Source organism: Macrosteles quadrilineatus, unplaced genomic scaffold (genome assembly GCF_028750875.1).
Source record: "Macrosteles quadrilineatus isolate MER2022 unplaced genomic scaffold, UCM_ALF_1.0 Scaffold_1__1_contigs__length_201487025, whole genome shotgun sequence".
NCBI classification, from domain to species: domain Eukaryota; kingdom Metazoa; phylum Arthropoda; class Insecta; order Hemiptera; family Cicadellidae; genus Macrosteles; species Macrosteles quadrilineatus.
The window spans coordinates 145,056,890-145,083,678 of record NW_026542594.1 but is presented as its reverse complement, the minus strand read 5'-3'; the positions used below and the strand labels follow the sequence as shown (position 1 = coordinate 145,083,678).

Genomic DNA, 26,789 nt, shown 5'->3' with positions numbered 1-26,789 from the left:
AAGAGTCCAGATTAGCATAGGTACACACATAACACACAAAACACTAATACAGACAACTTAATATTTCGTCCAAGTTAGGGACTTCATCAGAAGGGAGAAGAAAGAGGACTGGCAGTTAAAGTTCAAATTCAAAAGTTCCACAACAGTGTTGCCAACTGTTGTTTAAAATGAAATGACAAATCCTGTTGCAATGTACATCTTTACACACACACACTCATATATACACATGGTAGGTTGATTAAAAGTCAGTGAAAAAATGTGAAGCTAGCTGAGGGAAGGGTTGGGTGGATTATCTGATGTTAAGGTTAGGAGGGTTTCTGGAATCAGTAATGTATTGGTGGGCTAGTTCCCACCTTCTGAGTAGGGAGCTGTTGCATTGGTCTTTGGGGAGGGATTTGATGACCTTTGTGATAAAACATGTATCAAAGTCTAAGTTATGGTTTGCTGCATGTATTGCAATGGTATTTGTTTGTTTTGACACCTTGTCTATGTCTATTCATCCTTTGTAGAAACCTCAGTTACAACATCAGGACTATCTGACCATACCGCACAAATCGCAAAAATTATCACTAGATCATCATCACCAACAACATCAAAGAAAATAAACGAATCTTCAACAAAACAACAATAGATAACTTTAAGACACAACTACAAGAACAAGACTATAAAAAAACTATAAACTATAACACAAACTCATGATGTAAATGAAGCCTACACAATTTCAGCACCATCATCCAGACAACACTAAACCACACCTGCCCTTACTTGCATACTTGAAGGTATCCCACTTGTAGCATTTCAGTCATGGTCGTCAGTTTGGATTTGATAGTTAGGTTGGCCTATGTCATGCCCTCTTAAAACTTCAAGAGTTGAACAACATAAAAGGAGACAGTGCTGGGATCAAGAATCGACTAGGCTTAAAAATGAATATATGCCTTAGAAAAGGAGCAAATAACCGGACTTATGGAAGACAATGCTAGAACAGCTATTAAAAAAAAGGAGAACGACCATAACATAAAGCAAAACAAGTCTTAAACACTGTGGTTAACCATAAACCAAGAAGAAGAAAGAGAAGCAAAATCAAATACTGAAAACCAAATTCATCTCCAAGTCAAAAATAAAAAAATAGACAACCCAAAAGAAGTTTGAAACTGCTTTAATGATTTTTTTCTTCTCATCAATAGCTGACCGAACACTCCAAAATAATAACTCTAGAACCAATGCCTTAACAGACCACTTGCCAGAAACACATCACATACTCCTGTTCAGATGTGTCACACAAAAAGAAGTGCAAAAAGCCATTCAATAACTAAAGATGAAAAATAAGTCTGCAACTGGTAAGATATCAGCTAAACTTCTAAAAAATTATAAAAATTAAATAGAAATATCCCTAACAGACCTCATAAATAAGTCACTCTCACAAGGAAAATTCCCAGAAAAATTAAAAATAGCAAAAAAAGTCTACCCAAAATACAAAAATGGAATGAATAAATGAATGAAAAAGTGCTTTATTGCTGCTTTTATATACATTTCCAGATACCACACAGGGCATCTGCCAAACGAAACACTTTGGGTATTGGCCGGAAGGGCTGAAAAATATACATAACAGATAATTAAAAGCAACACGATAGATACTGAGAAAACAATAAAAAGCTATTCGAACAATAAACAATACAGTCCAATTCATGGAAATGAAATAAACAAAACAAATACATTATCATTATTTTTTTTTAGAAAATAAATTCTTAATAGTATATTTTGTACCTAGGGCCGAAAATGAGGTTTTGCCTGCTCGAGATAGTTTTTAAGTTTGAGACGAAGTCGAGAACTTAAATCGACCGAGAGCTGGAAAACCATTTCGGTCCGTGGTACAAACGCTATTTTTCGCCACACTATACCCTATTACCACTATTCGCCACTATAATAATGCATACTGATAGTCAACACAACCAAAACTTTAAGGTTTTGTAAAGAAATAATTTGAGGAATCAGCATAAATAAAAATAAATAGTTGCTAGGCAACGGTGACAATAACACAATTCTATTGCAATGCTATGGATTTTGATTGTGTATTTAATATGCATTCATGTTTTAAGAAAATAAGCGGACAGCTGATTTTGCGGCCCCGGGATGTAAAAACCTGCTCGGTCCCCAAACTACGATGACAGCTGGCATGGCCAGCAAAACGTAGCTTTCAGCCACCAATTAACGTATGTAATACAGCCAAAAACCTCATAGTGTGGTGAAAAAGAATTTCAGGCACTTTTAGACAGAAAGAAATGTGTAAATTTAAAAAAAATTAAATTCTTCCACTAGTGCCCATCTGTACTGCCAGGCTTTGCCTAAACAAAATGCATTAAAATATTTTTTCCTTATATTACCTAATATTGGGCAAACGGACACAAAATGGAAAACAGATTCTATTTCATCCAGATTGCACAATAAACATGTGAAGATTTTATTGATCATCCAAGGTTTAAAATTAAGGTCAACAAGTTTTGCTCTTGCTTTAATACTCCAGGATATTACGCTAATATCAGAGGTTTGGCACAATACATGTCTGTCGCCAAGGTCAAGGTCGAGGGTCAGATATTGTTGGTGATAGAGCAATGTACGGGCTCTGCCTAGACAGTCTGCCCGCCACCTCCCCCTCACCCCCTCAACCACACTCATCAGCTGTGACTGCAGTCTGTCCAACCTGTCTGTTTTAAAATCTATTAAAATCCCACAACTGACGCCTAACTCTCTCCATTCTCTGCTCCAGCCACATATATCACATAATTTGGTGTATTGCGGGGAGTCCTTTTCTGTTTGTAATAGTCTGACATTATTTCTACATTTGGTGCCGAAACCCGACTTTATCATGTCAATAAGAAGATCAGAGAGGGAAAGACACCCTCCAGACAGATGTACTCCAGTAATTGGGAATAACAACGACAAAACTGTTAATTCAAACCCAAGTAAAGACCAACCATCAGTTTCTGCCAAATATAGTACTTCTTCTAGTAGACGACGATTAATGGAAGTGGAGTTGAAGAGCCCATGATGAAAGAGAAATGGAGCGACAGCAACAAGTTGAAGAAATGGAGCGACAGCGACAAGTTGAAGCGACAACAACGAATGGAAGCTAGAAAACTAGAGTGACAGAAGCAACTGCTGACAGTGAGAGCTGAGCTTGAGCCTGCTTCAGTGTCTGGCAGTCAACAGTCAAGCCCCTAGTAATCGGTCTGAAACCAAGGTAGGACTTAGTGTAAATCTAGATGATGAAGAACCGCAAAGCAAGGTTGAAAGGTGGTTGAATGAAAAAGAACCGACAGTTCTTAAGTCCTCATCAGCCATCATGACCTCAGCCGTGCAAAAGCTTGCGGATACCTTCCAAAAAGCTATACAGCCTGTTTCATTTCGTCAAAAACTTCCAAGCTTCAGTGGCAAGCCTGATGAATGACCGATATTTTTTTCGGCGTATGAAAAAACTGCCTATCTTTTTAGTGAGTATGACAACCTCATAAGAGTACGGAATTGTCTAGAGGGAGAAGCATTTAAAATGGTTAAGCCTCTTTTTGTATCAACTCAAAATCTTAAGTCAATTATTAAGACCTTTCAGATGTGTTTTGGTAGACAAGAACTCATTTTGGAGAAAATTTTAAAAAAGACTCGTAGGCTACCTTCTGTCAAGGAAGACGACACTACAAGTCTTGTTGAGTTTTCGAGAAATATTTTGAATTTTACTGCTACAGCAGAGTCATTACACCTAGAAAATTATGTATTAAGTCCTTACTTACTAAATGAATGTCTCAAAAAACTTCCCTATAGTTTAAAATACAGGTGGGCTGATCATGTGAGTAATAATGCTCTAAGCAGTTCCGACTTGAAGAAGTTTTCCACTTGGTTGGAAAAACAATGCTCAAAATCCTTTACTTTCGTCCTACAGAAGAGAAACTCTGGCAGAAGAAAACTGAAATAAAGCCGGTTTATACCAGCTCTACTGAAGACAAACCGTTTAACTGTATGTTTTGTCTCGACAGCCACGAAAGTAAACGATGTGGAGTTTTCAGGAAGGCAGATGTATCGCAGAGATGGAAAATGATTGTCGAAAAGAAACTATGATTCTTCTGCTTTCGACGTCACCAGCTTCAAAAATGTAAAGTAGAAAAAGTTTGTGGGATAAATGGGTGCAGGTTGTTTCACCATCGTATTCTCCATACTGACAAAATTTAGAGGTTTCCCAGACAGGACAGCAAACCGCAAAATAAAGAAATTATTAGCAGTCATGTTGTTAATAACTGTGTTCTACTAAGAGTATGTCCAGTGACATTATATGGCCCAAGTTGTCAGATCGACACTTACGCACTCTTAGATGACGGGTCAACCGTATCTTTGCTGGATTCAGCTACAGCCGATAAATGAGGCGTCAACGGTAGTATTGAACCCCTCACGACATGCTGGTCCAATGCAACCCAACATTTTGACCCAACATCTATGAGTGTGAAAGTTAAAATTAAAGGGTTATATGTTATATGAGGACGAAATATTTACATTAACCGATGTACGTACCCAGTCACCATTGGACTTACCAAAACAAATGGTGGATACTGTCAAACTGAGAAAGAAGTGGTCCCACTTCGGTCAATTGGTCAACCTTAACCGTCAGTAAATTTTAAACCTACAATACTTATAGGTCAAGAAAACTGTGACATTCTAGCAAGGGAAATAATTGAAGGTCCTCCCAACTCTCCAGTCTTGTCTTGGAGCCGTTTAGGCTGGACATTGCACGGTAAATGTCATAAACACATCGGGCAAGTAGATAGTCAATTCACTTTAACGTCTTTGGAAAGTGAAAAACTTAATGATATTAACAAAGATTCTTTTGAAATCGAGAATTATGGCGTGTCTACAGTAGGAGATGACACGGGGCAAACGGAACAACTTCCTGATAAATTGTTTATGTACAAAAATGGACCAACGATAGAGAGAAATAGCTACATGCCAATCTCCCTAATATCAACGTTTTCAAAAACAATCAAATAGATAGTACTAGGCCATACAACTCCTACACCATCTTTAAGAACACAACCTTCTCAATAGTCATCAGCACGGATTTATCAAAGTCAAATCGACAGCCACAGCCTTAATTCAACTGACAGAGCACATACTAGACCAACTAGAAGAAGGCAGCACTTCCAACAAGCCTCTTCCTAGATTTTAGTAAAGCTTTCGACTGCCTAAACCACAAACTTCTTCTACTCAAGCTGGAAACACTAGGTGTGAGAGGAAGAGCAGCAGAATGGTTTAAAAGCTACATTAGCAACCGGAAACAGCTTGTGGAAATAGCCTACATAAAGAACAACACAAATTACAGTAGAACCTTGATAACAAGACTCTCATAGGGATTATAAAAATTAGTCTGGTTATCAAGGTTGACTTCTTATTGAGGTTTGCAATAACATGTGTTTAGAGGTAAAATTAGATTCAAGGGTGAAACATACACTTGTTATCAAGAGTTACTTTTTATCGAGGGTCTTCTTATTGAGGTTCCACTGTATAAGGCCCAATCCAAAGCTAAAGACGTGCAAAGGATCTTGCAAGGATCAGTACTTGGCCCAGTCCAAGACCTCCAAAAAAAATTATGAATGTCATTTGAACGCTTTTGCTTTCGTTTAGAACTAGGACCTCCAATGACCTAGTTCTAAACGAAAGCCTAAACCGTTCAAATGACTTTCATCACCAAACGCAACAACACAGACATTACAATACCGGGACTACAAACACAAAATACCTAGGCATCATAATTGACGCTAAGCTATCATGGAAACACCACATAGACCAGCTCTGCAAAAAGCTAAGCTCAAGCCTCTACGTAATACGTAGGATCAAGCAAGCTTGCAGCCCAGAAGTAGCCAAGGTTGCATATTTTGCTCTATTCGAGTCCCACCTCGGATATGGCATTGCGACTTTGGGTGGAACATCAAAAGGCAACCTGGAAAGAGTACTCCTAAAGCAAAAAAGAGCAATTAGATGCCTGGTCGACCTAAACTACAGAGACAGCTGCCAAAAAGCTTTCAAGAACCATTAGTTTCACTCAACATAAGAGAAGTTATTATCCACACCACTACAACAGCGCAGCCAAGGTGCTGCATCCTACAAAGGTGTTCTCTACTTTAACAACCTACTAGAGAGAACAACCCAGTCTGTTCAAGAAGCACCTGACAACATGGCTTATGGTTTTACTCAGAGGCTGAATTCATAAACAATATGCTACTATAAAAAAGCTAATTGTAATTGCAAACGATTGTACCTGATGCATGAATATTCTCTAGGAATATTTTAATAAAGAATTTGACTATTGTTTAACAAAACAAGACCTTGACACCTAATTAGGGTTGTCCAAAGATACAATAGATAACTTGTAAGAAATACGGCTCCCTCTCAATAACATTAAAGGAAAGGGCATTGGGAGTACCTTAACAACCTGGCAAGTATTAACAAAGGAAACTTCACTCTTGTCAGGACAAAATGTAACACCGTCTCTTTCAAAAGGCTTCATAAACACGACTGAATTCTTCATAAAAATGTCACTTTGACATACTGTATTGGAACGAATTCTTGGTCCCTCAATACAAAAAAAAAAAAAAAAAAAAAAATGGATGGTCCCTCATGGTCGATCCTGATTATAACAAAAGATCCTACTGCGATCCCCATTGAATGTTTGATGATCTCTTAATCTAATCTCCTTGGGTCAAAAATTTGATCTTCAGGAAAGTTTATAAAAGTGTCTTCAATTTCTTCAGATTTCACTTTCACTTGATACACTGGCGCGTCGTCTTCAGGCATGTCTTCCATCTGTTTGCTGTCACAATCACTGTCAGAAGACCAGATGTCCTCCTTTAGCTTGCTATTCATCACTGGTAAGTCAGGAAATACTTCAAAAAGGTGATAGTGCTTGCACTTACTACTCATGGGACATTTGAAACATGAAAGCATGTTCCCCTCCTTCAGCAAAGGTAATTTGATGACATTTGGTTATGCCATTAATTGGTGGAATAATAGTTTAATTGTCTCTTACTATCTCTATCTGCAATGCGTTTTGCACTGATTTCAATCAAGAATATGTTCACATATGATGAGGCTTTTATGAAGCTGGTAGCATCAGTAATGTCCTTTCCATGTGAAACTGCCTCTCATTTTAGGGCACCGCCCATGCCATCCATTGTACGTTTGCCATGGCCGGCTTCTGTTAAGTTCCACGACATGCTTTTGAACTTAGGGAAAATCTTAGGAATCATCATTTTAAAACAGGTATATGGATAAATACTACTACTAACTCATACGCCACCTGACAATACGCTTCTTATACTCTAAAACACTAACCTTTGATTCTGGCGAGAAGAACGCAAGCAACTTGTTTTTCCAGTTACAACTAATGTGTCACCTGAATCTCAATGCTAAAAGGCACCAAAACATAGAGAAAGAATGTTTTCTCAGCTTCAAATAAGTTTGACTCACATCACGCTATGTCAATTATCAATATTTTTAATAGTGATTTAGAAACTGCCATTGAAACGGCGCTTTGGGAAAAATGGCCAGTTGACAAAACAGCTGATTTAAAAAAATTATTTCTCAGACTTCCTAACGTATGACAAAGTTCTTCAATGTTCTTTCCAATGTTACAAACCGCTTTCTGTTTGGGCCAAAATAAAGACTTCACATTTTTTTTTTTAAGAACACATGTTTTACGAGATTTGCCGATCGCGACTCAAGAATGTTTCGTGCGCTAAATTTTGTTCAAATTATAATAGCAGTTATACTGATCTGATACTGCTACGAAGTTCGTTTGTATATGAAAATGAAGTTTAGAATCTCCTCTTTTCAACGCTATCAAAATGTTTACGCTTCTGGATCATTTTCACTGCCTAATAAGCGTTTAAAAAAAATAGACATCTGGCGCACACTTGAAACTGCTGTTTAAACAGCAGAAGGCAGTTCTAGGGTTAACTCTTCCTGCAACTTGATGTGTACATTTTTCAGAGTATCAAGTAGTACGTGACGTTGTTTTATGGTTCTACCCTTTTTTATAACATCTCTCTTCCCGGGAAAAATTCTACTAACAGAATCATCTTCAAAAAAATGATTTAATGATGTGGATAAATCGTGCAGACAACTACTAAACTAAGTTTATATTTGTAATAAAATTGTTTATTACTAGTGGTGTGCGAAAAAGCAAAAAATTTTGATTTGATTTAAAAGATTTTCAATTTGTATTGATGCAACTCGATTCGAAGCAATACGGCATTTTTCTATTCATACTTGTCAATGTAGTGAAATAAAAATAATTAAATTCTACCACATTACTGTGATGCAGATTTTTGTTGGTGCGGTATTAGGCATATTCATACAATATATGCATTTTAGGGAATTAGATATTTAATTTCAATCGTATATTAGAAGAACCTGTATTGCTGGAAATGTCAGTGACCTGCTTTACTTGCCTATTTCATAATTTTTACTTTATTGCATTATTTTTACATCATATTGTTAATCATGTTAAGTTACCTATTTTATAATATTGGTTTTACAAATAAAGATATGTTTTGGTGTTAACAAATCAAACATATCTTTTGATACATTTGTAAGATTTATACTGAAACTTTAAATTGGTTTACATTGATAAAATGAGAGGTTAGAATCATACCTAAAAACTACAAGATATACATAGCTTCAGACCTACAAAAATACCAAATTTATCAGTCTATAACACCAGTCTTACTAAAGTACTGAACTAATTTTTCAGACTTGTGTTATTTTTAGAATGATTTTGGAGTGACTTATTTTCACTATGTTTACAGTAGTAAAACATGTCTCACACTGCTTACATTTAACAAAACTTGTCATACATTGCTATGTCATAAAATTATACATAAAATTACATACATAAAAACAACATAAAATTATAAAATAATCAAAGCAATATTTACATTCAAAGAATTAATTTAAAAATAAACGCCTTCGTAAAGGAAACGCAACACACTGCTGTATTGCGGGTATTGCATTGACTTTCTGCAGGCGTTTAGTTTAGTGCCCCTTGAATCAAATAGTTTTGTAACCACCACTGAATCGATTCGTGATTCGATACATCAAATCGAATTTCTGATTTGATTCAATTTGATGCTTTGCACACCTCTAGTTATACAGTTATACACCCTAAAAATAACAGTTACAGTACTCATTACATTATAGGATTGTGCAAAATGTCTATAAACAATGAAATGCAAGATAACTTAATTCAAATTTGTATTTTTTGTTTTAAAAACACTATGCCCAATTTATTAGTATTAAAACAGTTATTATAGCATGTAATTTCCTTTACGGTCACATTTTTTCCATTTCGGTCACTTTTATTTTTTCCGGTCACGGATATTCCATCGCGGTCACGGTACCAGACGCAGTGTGACAGAAGGAAAATTTGGGAATATTTCGTAATGCAACTAACCTAATTGACTCACCAGCGACACTGCTTTTTGAAGTTAGATTTAGCCGACGATGTGTCGTCCTAGAAACATTTGGTTATATTATTAAAAATCTGTTTAATAGTGATATATTAATGTAAGGACACCAATTAACATACAGCCTTCTTACCTATTTCTTTATTTTGATGATAAAACTGTTGGAATAAATGGTTTTGTGGAACATTTGTTTCTGTTAAATAGATGAATTTGTGTATTACTCCACTAAAACACTTATAAATTCATATGTCTAATTGAATTCTTTTACATTTACATTTTCCTACATGTCGATAAAGGGGTATTTTAGTAGTAAAATATAACACAATGATAAATGCAAGCAAATTTTGAAAAAAATACCATATTTGCCAATAAGGACTATTTTCTTCGGCAAAACCAGAGGATGACTTGTATAGCTATTAAAATGTACAGCTAATATCCTTAACATCAGCTGATTCTTTTTTTCATAGGGAGGAAATAAAAGACTAATTTAGCCCCTAAACGTAAGTACAATACCTATTGAAAACAGCTGTTAATGCTGCAGCATAATGATAAAATTCTTTACCCAGCCCTTAAGAAAAAAGTAAAATACCCCCGCCGCAGCAAACCTTCAGACTAAGCGAATTTCCATTTGCCTGATTGGATTTACACTAAAATGTCTCCTTAAAAATATCACATTCATTCCCTATTTAAATAGAATCAGTTTAACACATACTTAGGTTTGCTGCAACAGGGAGGGTAAAAGTGTTTTTTTTTATGCTAAATGTTAATAGTTAGTGAGAAATAAAAACATTTTCCAAATTTGGGCAAAATATTTTAATAAACAAGCAAAACACAACAGTTTACTTACTTTCCATAAGAATAACATGGGAATTTTAAATTAACAATTTTTTGGAATTTTCTCCGTAACCATTAGGCGCATTATAACGCTTCAATATACAAAATTATTTGTTTTTTTAAGCTCTACAAAATAGTTTGGAAAGAAATTGCAAAATTTTATGTTTTTTGGGTCAAAAATTGGAAAAACCCATTTTTACCCCATAAAAGCCCCCATAAACCTCCGTTCCCATGGGCCGATCATGCTGGTTCGCGAACTCGTTCGAATAAACGTAGGTTTACACGTTTGTACTAAATTTCATCAAAATCGGATCATTTTTGCTCGAGTTATCGCGCTAACGGACACATATATATATATATATATATGAATTTGAACGGATGGTGTTTTTGGCCTCTAGGGACCTCAAAACGAAAAAAAAAATTGGTCCCGGGTCCAGGTCTTACCATGAGTACTACGGTAATAGCTTATTCCCTATATGGGAAATTCGCTAAAAAAATAAAATACCCCCGCCGCAGCAAACCTGCAGACTTAGCGAATTCCATCTGCCTGATTGGATTTAAACTAAAATGTCTCCTTAAAAATATCACATTTATTCCCTATTTAAACAGAATTAGTTTAATGAGTACTTAGGTTTGCTGCAACAGGGAGGGTAAAAAAGTTTTTTTTAATGTAAAATATTAAAAGGTACTGTGGTTTAGTAAGAAATTAATGTATTTTCCAAATTTGATCAAAATATGTTCATAAACAAGCAAACTACAACAGTTGACTTATTCTCCATAAGAATAACATGGGAATTTTAAAATTACAATTTTTTTAATTTCTCCGTAACAATTAGGCGCATAATAACGCTTCAATATACTAAATTATTTGTTTTTTTAAGCTCTACAAAATGGTTTGAAAAGAAATTGTGAAATTTTGTGTTTTTAGGGCCAAAAATGGGAAAAACCTATTTTTACCCCATAAAACCCCCGTTCCCATAGTCCGATCATGCTGGTTCGCGAACTCATTCAAGTTTATCCCGCCTTACACCTTTAAACCAAGTTTTATCATAATCGGGCAAAAATTACTCAATATTGTGCAGATGGACACATATATATATATCTCTATATATAGATATATAAAAATTTGAACGAATGGTGTTTTTGGCCTCTGGGGACATCAAAATGAAAAAGTAAATCGGTCCCGGGCTTAGGTCTTACCATGAGACCTACGGTAATAGCTACTTCCCTATAGGGAAATTCGCTAAAAACAAATAAGTAAAAACTATTGTGAAAACAACAATATAGAATTCATCGTCCTACTTCTGGATATTGCTTTATATTAATTAAATTATTTTGTTACCTTACAATATCCTGTTTAGTGTTGGTAGACAAACTTCATGTTTCATGGCGACTGCCACATCCTCAGGTTTATCCTCTTCTCAGATTCGTCATCAATTTAAAACATAAAACACAGAACACACGTAAAAAAACATTACATTTATTTTCTTACCGTCACGGAGCGCTCACGCGTTTGGTCGGGCCGGCAGCGACCAATAGTATTCATTTTTTAAATATACCTGATTAGAGATAATCTTACTTTAATTTCGTATTTATATGTATATCAAATAAAAAAATAAAAGTTTGATTTTCTTGAAGGAGTACCGCACCCCAGAGCTTTCCGCCCTGGAGCGACCCCTCCACGGTCGCTACGCCACTGTATTTCATACTAATCTACATATTACAATTTTACAAAAAAAACACTTTTTAACTCTCCCTTTTGCAGCAAACCTAAGTACTTGTTAAACTAATGCTATTTTAAAAGGGAATATGTGTAATATTTTTAAGGGGATATTTTAGTGTAAATCTAATTAGGCAAATATGGAAATTCGCTTAGTCTGCAGGTTTGCTGCGGCGGAGGTATTTTTCGCTCATTGTAGAAAAATTAGTCTCAACATCTTTGAAAAATTATTGTTATAAAATAATCAAACTTGTAGAGCACTTAGTTGTTTTTATCTTTTAGCATTTGAAATTCATTCATAATCTTGATGAAAGGCTTCCACAATGAAAGTAAACTATTGAATATTGGTCCTCGGGAGATGACCATGTCATTGAATTGGCAATGTTAGCAACCAACATTGTGGGATGTGTTGCAGCAATCTATCTGTGGGAAAAACTACACTATCTTTGTTGATTCAGCGTTGCAGTCACTTAATTTATTTTCAGTTTCAAAGGGAAGCATTCCTGTAATATTCTGTGTCTTTTACAGGTAACAATGGACAAGTGCAGCTGTGGCAGTTCTTGTTGGATTTGCTCACAGACAAGAATCACCGTGAGTGCATCCAGTGGCTTGGAGCCGAGGGGGAGTTTAAGCTTAAAGAACCAGAGCGTGTGGCTCAGTTGTGGGGGATGCGAAAAAATAAACCGAATATGAACTATGAAAAACTAAGCAGAGCCCTGCGCTACTACTACGACGGTGACATGATTGCCAAGGTACACACAAACACCAAAATCTTGCAAAAAGTGGATTGCTAATGCATATTAAGTGTTATTTTAAAAGAGTGTAAAAGTCAGCCACTGATTTTATATGAGGTGTAGTCACATACTAGTTTTATTTTATTACTTAAGACAAATGATGTTGTTTGAGGATCTGTCTCTGTGAGGAAAAGCCCCCTTGTGACTTAGCAATGACAGCTGAGGCAAACAAAATGTCAACACAATCAATTTAATTGTTTATCTCATTGTAATGACATTGTCAACTAACAGACCAGGGTATTCATCTGACCTTTAAACCCAGCAATCGTACGTAAATTACAATGACCAGGAAAAAATCCTTGAACTGTACGTGAATTTTTCACAGCTATATATTTTATTGTATTTAATTCTTCATTATAATCCTGATCGTTGATTGGAATAATGATTCCTATCACAATCACTCACTAAACAAAACAACACATTAGTAACAATAAAACACAAAGATTTACTAGTAAATTATGGGTAAATGATTAGTATTAGTGGCAAAATTTGTGATTATGAAATGTTGCTTGCTTTTTATCGTTGGTGACAACGAAACGCTCAAGACCAAGCGACTTGTCATCTATGTTTCTGACTTGTTTCTATGTTTGAAGATAAGTTTCTCTATCATAATACATGGATAACCATTTCTACAGCTATATATTTTATTGCATTTAATTCTTCATTATAATCCTGTTTGTTCATTGGAATTGTAAGCAATTGGTGGACAAAACTGCTGCGTACAACTGTTTATTTATTTATTTATTTATTAAACATCATCACATTACATCAATTCTCTTGACAGGTGATTTGTCACAAAGTCTAATACTAATACTATACTACATTTTAAAATAAAATAGCTTACAAAAGAAATAAAGCATATAATAAGCTACAAACCTATGGGAGAAGCAATATCTTTCAAATATACTCATTTTCCAGATATTCCTCTAACGAGTAAAATGCCCTCTCCAAAAGGAAATTTTTTAAAGATAGTTTAAATTTAGAGAATGAGGCAATGTTTTTAATCCCAGCGGGTAATTTATTGTAAATTTTTGGTCCCATATACTGAGGGGATAAATGAAAGATTTATTGGTTTTATTGGTCTTATTGGTTTTGTCCACTTATTGCTTTTATGCATGTTATTGTGGGTCATATTATCACTACCCATAATAACATGGATAACAATTACTATCATATCACTCAAGAAAACCAACTCAAGAGATTTGACCAACACAAGACTCATGAGACGTGAACGCCGCACAACACTAATGGCGGTAGAGATGGGCGTTATTTAACATAACAGGATGAATAACAGTGTTGCGGCCACAGCAACGTTATCGCGGCAACACGTTGCCGAGAACTCCCTGTTATTATAATAACGTATCTACCAACACAATGTTGCAGGAAAGCCGCGCGGACCGCGGACAACGAAAACGAAAACATGCATTGCCATTAGTTAGTGCCGTTGCCGCAACGCTACCAGAGCATTAGAGCAACGATAACTTCTGAAACGAACTAGAATTAGAATAACGCATCCTGTCTGGACAACGCGGCAACGTCCGACTCGAGACTACAACTGGAAACTGAACTGATCAACCGACAACGATAACTGAACGCCGCAACACCGACCGGCGGACAACGGTTTACACAGCGGCAACGAGTTGGCAATCGTTATTGAAATAACAGGTTGCCGCAACACGTTATTGGGCAGCTGCGTTATCGTTATAACCGTTGCCGGAAAACTACGACAATTCCCATCTCTAAATGGCGGCTGTCACCAAAGAAACAGTTAATTTATGCCTTGTCAACAAAACCTGTGTATTTCAAACTGTGCGTTATTATTTCTGGCTACAGATCAATAAAAATAATTACATCACGCCAACACAATCCTTTATTGATTTATTAGTCATTGCCTATTAATGTCTGCTGATTTTTTAATATTATTTCCCAAATTGTCTGACGTTATAATCACGTGATTCTTGATACGAAAATAAACTCTAGAACAAAATCTTACTATTGGTACCAACCACAACCGGTTTCATGCAAGATTATATGCGCTACGATTTATTGAAAACATGAGTAATGAATTGACAAGGCAAACTCAAAATCGTCTCGGGCCTAAATTTTTATTCAAGTTGTAAAGACAATAAAATTGATCTGTTAAAGCTATACGATTTGTTTATATATGAAAATCAGGGCCGATTTACCGAATAGGCACAATAGGCTTGGCGCTTTGCGCGAGGCAATTGGCTGTTTTTGGGGGGCGCCAACAATAAAAAAAAATGGTGTTTGTTTTTGCATGCGATCGCAGTAAACTTCTGATAATCCCTTGCGGCCGTGTAGACATCGTAATCGTCTCCCGCGTTTGCGGCAAGATTCTTACTATTTTCCATGGTCGGGTCGTTTAGACATAATTATCGTCTTCCATGATCGAGGCAATATATAAATAAACATATCCCGCGGTCGTTAAGAGATTTTCATCGTCTACCGCGAATGAGGCGGAATTCTGATCTTTTCCATTATCCTCGTCTTGCGCGATCGCGGTCAAACTCTGACCACCCCTCGCGGCCGTGATATCATTATATCGTCCCCCGATGGTAATCATCTCCCGCAGTCATGTGGACATTATGATCGATCGTCTTGAGTGATCGCGGCATAATTGTAAATAATAATCATTATCGTACCAGCGGTTCTGCAGACATCGTAATCGTTTCCTGCAGACGTGAAGACATCGTAATCGTATCCTGCAGACGTGAAGACATCGTAATCGTCTCCTGCTATTGCGGCAAAATGTTAATCATGTCCTTTAGTCTTGTGGACATTATCATTGTCTTCCGTGATCGCTGCAATATTCTAATCATCCCTCGCGGCCGTGTAGAAATCATTACTATATCTCCCGCGGTCATGTAGATATCATAATCGTCTCCCGCAGTAGTGAAGACATCGTAATTGTCATCCGCAGTCGTGAAGACATCGTTATCGTCTTCCGCGATTGTGGAAAAATGGTAATCAGCTCCTGCCGACATAAGGAGATCATCGTCTTCCACGAATGAGGCAAAATTCTTATCTTTTCCCGCGGCTATGTGGACATTATCACCGTCTTGCGCGATCAAGGCAAAATGTTAATCATGTCCTGCAGTTGTGCAGAGATCATCATCGTCTTCCGCGATCGCAGCAAAATTCTTGCTGTTTCCCGCGGTCGTGTGGACATTATAATCGTCTACATTATCAATCCACATTATAAATCGTCTTCCGTGATCGTGGCAATATTCTGATCGTCCCTCGTGGCTCTGAACATAACATCAATCATCATCGTCTTCTGCGATCGTGGAAAATTCTGATCCCTTGCGGCCATGTATAGACAATTATCATCTCCCACGGTCACAGAAACGTCACTGTTGTCACGTGTGATCACGGTAAATTGAAAACCCCAGGTAGAAATACAAAATTCACACATAATTCCCGGTTCAAAAAACTCCTGCATCATTTCCCGGTCGGTGGACAACCTAATATATATATTGCAAAGGGGCGCTACTGTTGGTTGTGCCTAGGGTGCTGAAAGGGTCAAAAACGGGCCTGATGAATATAAAAGTTTGGAATCTCCTCTTTCAAATGGTATTAAAATTATTTGGTTTTGGAATAATTTTAAATGAGTTATAAGCTGCTTAACACGCTACGGACGTTCCAGAGCGTCAGCCGGGCCACGGCGCCAGGAGCTAGGAACGTCACTGTTCATTGTTGTTTAACGTTTCCATGGATCAGCCAGCTTGTCACGAGCGTCCTATATTTCTCTGCAGCTCGTGGGAACGTACTTTTCTGACAATAAAAATATAGTTTCCCAAAATCACCACCAGGGTCGTTTAGAACAGGGCTTTGTCCCACCTCTTTCCTGCTAGATAACGAAACTACTTTACTGACTGCAACCTGGGTAGTGCTGCTATCTATCAGAATCACTCAGTACTAAGTCCAAACCCAGTTTTATTTCAGAAAATTGCCATCCAGTATAAGTACAGTTGTTTTTACTGTAATTCAGTGTATCGGCGGCAATGTTTACGCAGCGGCGAGCGTTAGTTGAGCTCCTGGCGCCGTCCCGGCATCTAGCGGTCAGCAGCGAACATGTTAAAAGAAACTAACAGTTTTGGAAGCACAGACATATGACGAAAATCGTCATATTGCCAGTCCTAGGGTTTTAAAGGAGCGCAGTCCTTCGATGACACAACCTTAGAATAGATCTGGCGTATACAAGATCAATTGTACTAAATATTACATCAGTATACGTTCCTTTAAAAAATGTTTCAAGGAAAATCTTCCAAAAGTGTCGACAGCCCACTAAACATAATAATCTTTTGCTGAACATTTGATTTTCTAAGGCCACAATTGTATTAACACTAGCAGAGTACCCGTCCTTCGTGCGGGGTTGGAATATAAGTATAAAATGCTTATTGCAGTTATACTCAAGCTTTGTGTTTGCAATAAGGGAGGACACAGTTTGATAAAATTCGCTTTTTTAAATTTACAGTATTCTATAGTATTACACATCTACCATAGCCATAATGTTCTACCACTTCACCTAAACAATAGAGAAAAATAAATTATCAACAATTCGCAAAATATCACAATTATTCATGAAATGAAAAACATAAACATAACTGTAAACAATCCTACTTTGACAGTTCTCATTGTGAATCACAGTTTTTTGTTGCTGCTTAGTTCAAATTAGCTGTTTTCATAAATGCAAAAAAAAATATAGTGCTGTACCCTGTTGGTAAATCTTATAACGTTTTAATGCTTTTCCATATCATAGAACCAACTTTTTTAGTTAAAACAGCTGACTAAATTCTTTAATTCCCTTTAAATATGAATACCCATAAGGTTAACATGGGGAATTACAGAGCCACTGGGGCGGAGCCCAAAAGGATTTTTGAGATAAGAATATGCCTATATATTAATCGGGAATGTAAGCTATCATCATGCCAAATTTCAGCCCAATCCGTCCAGTGGTTTATGCGTGATTGAACTTCAAACACACAACCAAACAAACAAACGAACACACAAACTTTCACATTTGTAATATTAGTAATATAAATAGCAATGGCAACATTAATATTTTAAATTTTTCTAGAGACAGACAGATTAATATTGAGCACCTTGGAAGGGTTTGAGATAGGCAGTAAAATCCGACCACCAAAATGTGTCAAATGATCAAATCACGTTTTCATCGAATTTTATATATGACACTGACATCTGGATACTGGAGAGGAGTGAAAGACAGGACGCAACCTGAGGGAAAAAGATCAGGGATGCACACCTACTCCACTGACCTCCCACAGTCTAGACTCAAATTCCGCTGGGTTACCGTCGACTGTTGTCATAACTGATCAGTTACCATAAATGTTTAGTGTCTAAATGTTTATTTATTTTTACGTGTTAAACATGACGCTCTTTATAATAAAGAAAGAAAACGTCCTTTGTACCACCTGATGCCTTTTTTAATACTATTTAACAATCCGTAGGCTAACATGTACAATTTTGACTTTACCTTGAATAATTCCTAATAAAAAGGATGATTAAGCTACAACATGTTTCTTCGGTTGCAGGTACATGGGAAACGTTTTGTCTACAAGTTTGTATGTGACCTGAAGCACTTGATGGGTTACTCTGCCTACGAGTTAAATCGCCTCGTAATAGAAGCAGAAATGAAAGCTCTAAATGCAAACAGTGATCCCATTCAGCACAGCATATTTGGACACAGAGAATTTTGAAATGCAAAACTATTGTTAATAAGAATCTACGGTATGTTGAATTGTGTTATGTAAATATGTAAATAAAAATATTTTTAATTGTATTATTTGAGAATTGTTATTCGTACCACAGTTTCCTGGGTAATCTGTATTCCGTTCTACTCCATGGGTTTTATCAACAAGTTAACCAACGATAGCACATTATCATATTATTTTTCCATTTTACAACATGATATAATACATGGTGGAAGTAAGACAGGTGTGCTACTGCGCATCGTAGCCGGGTGAGGGTGGTGCGGGGCGAGGTATTGTGACGTCACCTTGGGGGCAAACAGCCTCACAACCATATCGAACAGCTCTAATAAAATAAAAATGTTAAATAGTTAGGACCGAGAAAAAATCCTGAAACTATGCATAGTCATGGACTATTAACATAGGATGCTTATGATTTAAATGTTATTAATTTATTTCAAATAAAAACCACTAAGCTACCGAACAAACTTTATTAAACTTTTTCATACCAACACAAAAAAGTTAGTCGGCTACCAAATCACGTATTATTTGGTCAGATTTGTCAGACCTGCAGGAAAGTTTCAGGGAAAGGATCTAATTTAACTTTAGTATCGATAAGATTTTGATAAAAGAATTACTTTCTTAGCTACGAAGAATTATATCAAGCGGCAACGGAGCGCTTGCTCAGCCGAGGGCGATGTTTATTGGATAAAAAGGCCACACATTTATTATCCAATTGACACTGTAGCTATACATTATAAGGATATACTTTGTATTCTACATTTTCAATAAAATGTGTAATATTATCATGTGACAGATATAATAAGTTTTACATTAAAATGCGTTGCAACATCTTCGTTCAATATATTTTAAGTAATTTATGGTAAGCCCACTAGGAGTGGGAAGAAAATCTTAAATGTAGCATAGGTAGATAAAAAAAAGGTAGATGTAAAATTAAAGGTCTTTACTAGTAAAATACAATGCAGCAAAGTTAAACTCAAACTGACAACCAGTTAAAAAAATTACAGCCGTTCAAACATTTCTGGGATCTGCCATCATTTTTTACTCAGTTGTTCTTTGAACTCAAATTTGCGGCATTATAAACTATTATTAAAGACTTTTAATTTGAATTGCATATTAACCTATTCTTTCATTTAAGACTAGCTGTACCCGCGGGCTTTGCCCCGTTTAACTTCACAAGTGAGCTCGTTTGCATGGCTCACTCACGTCCTGGTTGAAGTTCGTTCGCTACGCTCACTCACCTTTGGGTTGGAGCTCGTTCGCTCCGCTCACTTGCCTTCAGGTTAGCTCGTTCGCTACGCTAACTCGCTTCCAGGTTGAATTTCGTTCGCTACGCTCACTCACCTTTTGGTTGCAAATTGGCTGTAGTAATTAATTTAAAAAAATTATAGTGCTGCACCCTGTTGGTAATCCTTGTAACTTTAATGCTATTGAACATCATAGAACAGAACCAACTTGTTTAATTGAAACAGCTGTTAAGAAATTCCTTTTAAATATGAAAAATCATAAGGTTAACATGGGAAACTCCAGAGCCACTGGGGCGGAGCCCGAAAGCCCAATCAGAATAAAAACTACTTAGTTTTCCTATTTAATGCCCAAAGAATCGGTGTACCGAATTTCGGCCTCTTGGTTAAATGGGAAGTGGGAGAATTAGTGATGAGTGAGTGAGTGAGTCAGTCAGTGAGGGTTTTGCCTTTTATAATATTAGATTGTCTTCGGACTAGCAGGCACCCCCCTGAGGAGCTAGCATTATAAATTCATTAAATCTTTAAACAGATTGTATTTTACTAACAAAGATGTTTCATTAGATGTGCCAACCTATGCTTGCACTTAAAATTTTTTTAATCTTCTGACTCGTAGCGGGCCATCCTCTTGAGGAGTAGCGCATCACTGAATAATGTGTTGAAATGATTTTAATGTCCCAGTAACTTTTGTGCCAAATTTTGTAGCTCTTTCTTTATTATTTTTTTAATATTTAGGTAACTGTCCACAACGTTTTTTCACCCCATATATTTTGTAAACGTGAATAATTAATATTCAAAAAGACAAAATGTGCACTAAACTTCGTTCTAAGGATAGTATATTAGTATTACAAAAAACGTTTGGTACTAGGCAGTCTAATATTCTAATGGCTGTGGGTGGTTATAAATTAAATCATAATAGGGATGAACATAGATGTTTTTTTCAGTTTTTCATCGGCTCTCTATACTACAACAGCTAATTAACCTAAAACGAATACAATTCAGTCATGAAAACACCGATATTTAAATTCCTGGCCAAAAACATCAATGTTTCGAAAACATCGACTATCGATGCTCATCCCTAAAAAATAACCTCCCAGAGAAGTTATGAGTTTTAATAGTTAATTTAATTCGAACTTCTTAAGATAATAGAAACATATAACTTATTTTGACAGTGTTTTTTTTTTTATGGTTAGGTTAAATCATTGACTATTTGGTATTAATAGTCAAAAGGTTAAATTTAGGGGGTTGAGGCCAAAAGTATTAGCTTTTTCCAAATCAGTAACATAATATTCGGTTACAGTAGATTTTAAGAACCACATTATCCTTGTGTAGCGTAACTGCCATGCTTATGCATTAATGCATTATGCTTGTATAGCCCCATTGTGAAGGAAAAAATGTCAACAGTCAACTTTTCACATTCATGTTTATTTAATACATTCAAGATCACATACAAATTTACACACCTGATAAAAAATGTCAGCCTTACACACCAATTATAGTCAACTACAGTAAAACGTACTTTTTAACAAATAAAGGTTTTAATTTAATAATGCCTTCGTATATGATGTATTTAGAAATTAAATAAAGACAATTTTTTATCTACATAAATGTTAGTGTTCTAGAGGTTAAAATTTATGATTTTATCACAGCTACCTACAATAATAATAATACATAGCATAAACAAGGTGCATTAGTAGATGTGGCTCTCTTCTCTTACCTTTCATTATTTTTTATTCATAAAAAACTAAAAAAGTGACATCACCAACAAAAGGATACTGATCAGAAATCCAAACTAAAATTCCCCAAAAATAATAATAAACAAGGATACCTGTGCACAAAGTTTGCATTTCAATAGGATTCACAACTTGTTTGCAAGGCAAAACGAAAAATACAATACGCATTTAACTTCCAAAGATCATGTTTGTTTCAGACAGTTATTAGGTGAATAAAACTATTATAGTCTGTCCGTTTGGCTATGATACCCAGCGGATTAGGAACCTTCTCGGAACTCGACTCAACCTTCAGACCCGCATGCCAGGCTGGCCGTTGATAAAAAGTTTACCTACCTACTGTCACAGTCCCACAGATCTGTATTTTTTTTTAAGTTAAAATAAATTGTTATTTGAGTTCTACATTAAATTCCAAAAGTAATGAGTCCAAACACGATGTGGATACTTAATATCTACAATCTGAAAGTCTGACAAAGCTGGTGATGATACAGAGTAATTGTACTACTTTCAGATCGTAGATATATAAGTATCCACATCGTGTTTGGGCTCATTATTTTTGGAATTTCATGTAGAACTCAAATTTATAAAGAACAATTTATTTTAACTTAAAAAAAAGTTACAGATCTGTGGGACTGTGCCAGTGGGTAAGTCATTGTTTGTCTCTGGCCAGGCCGACGAGCGGGTCGAGAGGGTGAGTTGAGTTCCGAGAAGGTTCCTAATCCGCTGGGTATCATAGCCAAACGGACCGACTATAATTTACAATCAACTACATTTGTTGATTGTAGATATAGGCTACATCATAAACAAAGCCGGATTTACCTACCTTAATCAGGTGACAATCATAAATAAAAGCACCCTGTTTAAAATTCATTTTCATAAACAGTTTGTCTCTTATCTATATATAAATCCTAAAGTACCCATGAACTTTTGAGAAAACTACAAGTCACACCCCCATAAACAATATACTTAAAATGTTCGACATGACCAGAAACCTTGCGCAAAACTATCAATTATTTCATAAATTGCCCTTTAAGTCGTATTTCCTTTCTAAAGGGAACTTTCCATATACCGAATGTAAAAATACCTCAGCTGTACTTATTTGTTTGTTATTCTTTTAATTTATTACCTTATTAAACTCAGGTGTGATTATTTGTTTGTATTACTATATTCTGTTTTGTTTATTTCAGCTTAACTTAACCAATCAAAATATTGTATTAATGCATTATGAAGTCAAACGGGGTGAAGCCCGTGGGTGACAGCTAGTTAATCTAACTCTGGTTACACTTTAAACTAAAGGATCTGCTGTTAAATTAAAATTCACATCTAAAACCTTGATAATGAATGAAAGTTGGTCAGCATAACTGGATCTTTTAAAGCGAATAGAAATAAATCAGACGCTAGGGGGACGAAGCCCTAAAGGAAATTACCTTTTTAGTTACCATTGTTCACTTAGCTAAATCATAAGCTTTACAATGACACACCTCAATCGCAAAAATCAATTAAGTAGGACGAATGAAAAAGGGATGTAGACTAACAGAGAAAATGCTCATTTTACTACAATCATCTCCATTCATACTTGGCTTAAAATATACCTTCGTATGGTCACCATTTCAATTAAAATTATTAAAAAGTATAACTATTTTTGAAGATAAATTTTTTCCCCTAAGGAAAACCAGCTGATCTTAGTGACAGAGTCATTTTCTTAATTAATCGACACAGTCATCCTTCACCACCCTGGTGTGACAGCGTAGTATAAGTCTAATATCATGTGCGTGTGACTTAGTGTTCAATTATTATTATTATAGGTAGCCGTCAGTTTATGAATTACGATATAAATATTTACACAGATTTTGGAGTGATGGGAATAAGTAGTTATACTTGACTTCTTTATAAGCAACCATCCAGAAACCATCTACCATGAAATGTGTTGTTTAGTAGATATAATTTTTTAACAACACATTTAATGGTGAAGGGTTGTTAGTAAGCATCTTATTGATATCGAACCTAGCAATTGATGTCCAGCTGTGTATGTCTAGTTTTGTATGGTAAAATGGTTCAAGGAGAATAGATGTTAAGGAATATGAAATACTAGTAATCAAAATAACAGGTATTTAAAATTTAATCAAAATGGAACAGAGAAAAGGGTTTTGAGTAAATTATTTTTTAACTACAATACCAACATTGTTTGTCTGGACAGCCGAGTGTTACAATGCTTGCCTTTGAATCTGAAGGTTGCTAGTTCAATTTAAAGCGAGATCGTTACCAGACCCAGATGCCATTTGTGTCATTGGGCTGTCATTTAATCTAACAAAAGGTGGACGTTAGACAGTAACAAGACCAAGGTTTGGACTGTACTTGAATGGATAAACACCACAATAAATGTAAAAAAAAAAACGCTCGTGTAAAAACAGATTTACCTCCAAAAAATAATGGAAATTCAGAAGTAGGGATTATTTCCTAGATAGTTTTAGGTTATCACAATGAGGAGTCACAAAGCAACAATGATAAGGTGGTTATCATTGTGGAGGCCATCCAAGTGCTAGGTATATTAACACAGAAGGTTCAACCTTTAGTTGTTAAAAACTGAATGGTTTTAACCACTGGACAACTGGTAAATTAAAACATCTAACCCCCCGAAAAATATTCTGAATCTCCGTACAAAATGTTTCAACCAAATTGTTAAGGTAAAAAATTCCTATTTTTTCAAGTTGTGTAATCAGTCATACAAAAACTGTTTTCCAGTAAGTAATATAGAATAAATAACAAAATGAAATTGACTATGGTTGATTTAAAAATAATACATACATAAGACAAAGAAAACTAGAAAAAAATATTTTGTTGTAATATAAGTTACACAACAGTTTATCCTATTATAATAGTTAATACTTCTAAAATAAGTAAATTACTAATCTTTACATTGCATTTGAATATAAATTATTCACAAATCAAACTTTGAAGACTTGCAAATGTAGTATGTCTACTGGTTCGGAGAGGGGGATGTGGCAGCTGGGTGGGGGGTAGGAACTGCCTGTGGAGAGGGAGGGGTGGGGGTGGTGGATGGTGTTTGTTGTTGTTCCGCAGCCAAGCGTTGATGTGCCTGCTGCCTGGCTCTGAACTCTGCAGCTTTCAACTGCTCCAAATGGAATTGTTGTCGCTCCTGAATCAGCTGTTGTCGTTGGTATTCCAACCCTTCCCTCTCTTTTTCCATCGTTGTCTCTAGCTCTTCAAAGTGCCTCAGTTTGATCTCCAGTTTCTTCATCTGAGTTTCTACCAACAGAGCCACTAAAGACTTGATCTTCCTCTCCTCCACAGCCGCCAAGTGTTTTGCCTTCACTGCAGCTGCGGCTAATGCAGCTGCTGCTGCTGCTTGCAGTTGAGCATCTTTGACCAACTTTTCTCTTTCAGTTTCTTCTTTTGGCGGCTCACTTTCTTCCTCTTCTTCTTTTTTGTCCTCCTCCATTGGTTCAGGTGCAGGCTCTGCGGGTTTCTCCGGCTGTTCTTTTTTAATTGTTTCTGGAGCAATTGGAGGCTCTTCACCATTTTGCTTTGCTTCCTCTCCTTCCTTTGGAGAGTCACCTTCTTTCTTCTCTTTTTCAGGTTCTTCTTCTTTCTCAGGTACTGTACCCGCAATGCCACTCTGAAAATATTTAACATGTGTTAGTTTGGAGTTTGGTTAAGTTTAAATGAGAAAATCTATTATGATCATTAATTAAATGTCATATAGAAAGCAGTTTACATTACATAAGGAGTTCTTATTTACAACTATTTTTAGATTGAAAACTAAATGTTGGCTTTTCAGAATTGAAATCATGGAAAGTGGTATATACAGTATATCTTTCACTGGTATAAATAACTGGGATAATTTGTTTTTTAAGAGATATTTACCATAGGCCTAATGAAATTATGAGATTTTGGTTATCATGTTAACTGTCAATATGTGTATTAAATTATCATGTTCGAACACATCATAAAGGGTGTCACGTAAGTAAACATCCAAACTCTGGGAAATGGTTCTATAGGTCAAAATAAAGAGAAAATCAAGAATAACTTTTTTACAAAATCACTTTGTTAACCAGATATCCGCCATTTTGTTTTTTTAACATCAACATTTCAACGAATTTCCCTATAGGGAAGTAGCTATTACCGTAGTACTCATGGTAAGACCTGGACCCGGGACCGATTTAATTTTTCATTTTGAGGTCCCCAGAGGCCAAAATCACCATCCATTCAAATTCATATATATATATAATTTATATGAAGCTTAATATATATAATAAGTCCGTTAGCGCGATAACTAAAGCAAAAATTATCCGTTTTTGATGAAATTTGGTACAAACGTGTAAACCTACGTTTATTCAAGCGAGTTCGCGATCCAGCATAATCGGACCATGGGAAGGGGGGTTTATGGGGGGTTTTATGGGGTGAAAATGGGGTTTTCCCATTTTTGACCCTAAAAACAAAAAAATTGAAATTCTTTTTAAACCGTTTTGTAGAGCTTAAAAAAAAAAATAATTTAGTATATTGAAGCTCTGTTGTATGCCTAACGGTCACGGAGAAAATTCAAAAATTGTGTAATTTAAAATTCCCATGTTATTCTTATGGGAAAAATTAAAATTTTTGCAGTTTACTTGTTTATATGGATATATATTGATAAAATTTGGCAAATTTATTTATTTCATCCTATACTATTGACGTATGATCAAAAAACACTTTTTACCTTCCCCGTAGCAGCAAACCTAAGCACTTGTTGAATCTAATGTTATTTAAATAGGGAATAAATATGTCTTATTTATGGAAATATTTTAGTAAAAATGTAATCAGACAAGTTGAAGTTCGCTTAGTCTGCAGGTTTGATGCGGCAGGGGTATTATTTTATCCTTGAGTTTTTTCAACTGATCATTATGAAACTTGGTATGTGTTAAAACCGGGTCATTCCATTTCAAATCATCCGATAAAAAAATAAAATGTCACCCATGACCTCAGATTTGGCTGAATTTTTTTTTATTTGTTCATTTGACCATTTTAATAAGATATACCAAGTTTTAAAAAATTATCTTAAATAGTTTTTGAGTTATGAATTTTTGAAATTTTGCAAAATACGCTTATAACGGCGCTTCCGAGGCGAAAAGGTTCGGTGACGTTCTTATATAAAAAAATCCATAACTTCTACAATATTTAACATAAAGCAATAGTTTTTTCACCAAAATGTTCAGA

General features: G+C 35.8%; 3 protein-coding genes across 5 annotated transcripts in view; 1 reads left to right on the top strand and 2 right to left on the bottom strand.

Moving 5' to 3' along the window:
• The window catches only part of LOC128986472 (DNA-binding protein Ets97D), a 57,213-nt gene extending 38,541 nt beyond the window's left edge, over positions 1 to 18,672 (top strand). For both annotated transcript variants that reach the window (XM_054406875.1, XM_054406866.1), the window contains 2 exons: positions 12,583 to 12,806; positions 18,425 to 18,672. In XM_054406875.1, the coding sequence (XP_054262850.1) occupies positions 12,583 to 12,806; positions 18,425 to 18,589 (389 nt within the window). In that variant the 3' untranslated portion in view covers positions 18,590 to 18,672. The remainder of the gene's footprint in view (positions 1 to 12,582; positions 12,807 to 18,424) is intronic.
• Positions 1 to 26,789, bottom strand: part of LOC128986491 (adipocyte plasma membrane-associated protein Hemomucin-like) — a 438,949-nt gene that overhangs the window by 386,501 nt on the left and 25,659 nt on the right. The window lies entirely within an intron of this gene.
• LOC128986450 (SWI/SNF complex subunit SMARCC2) overlaps positions 21,250 to 26,789 on the bottom strand; it is a 46,577-nt gene continuing 41,037 nt past the window's right edge. For both annotated transcript variants that reach the window (XM_054406832.1, XM_054406840.1), the window contains exon 15: positions 21,250 to 25,212. In XM_054406832.1, the coding sequence (XP_054262807.1) occupies positions 24,553 to 25,212 (660 nt within the window). In that variant the 3' untranslated portion in view covers positions 21,250 to 24,552. The remainder of the gene's footprint in view (positions 25,213 to 26,789) is intronic.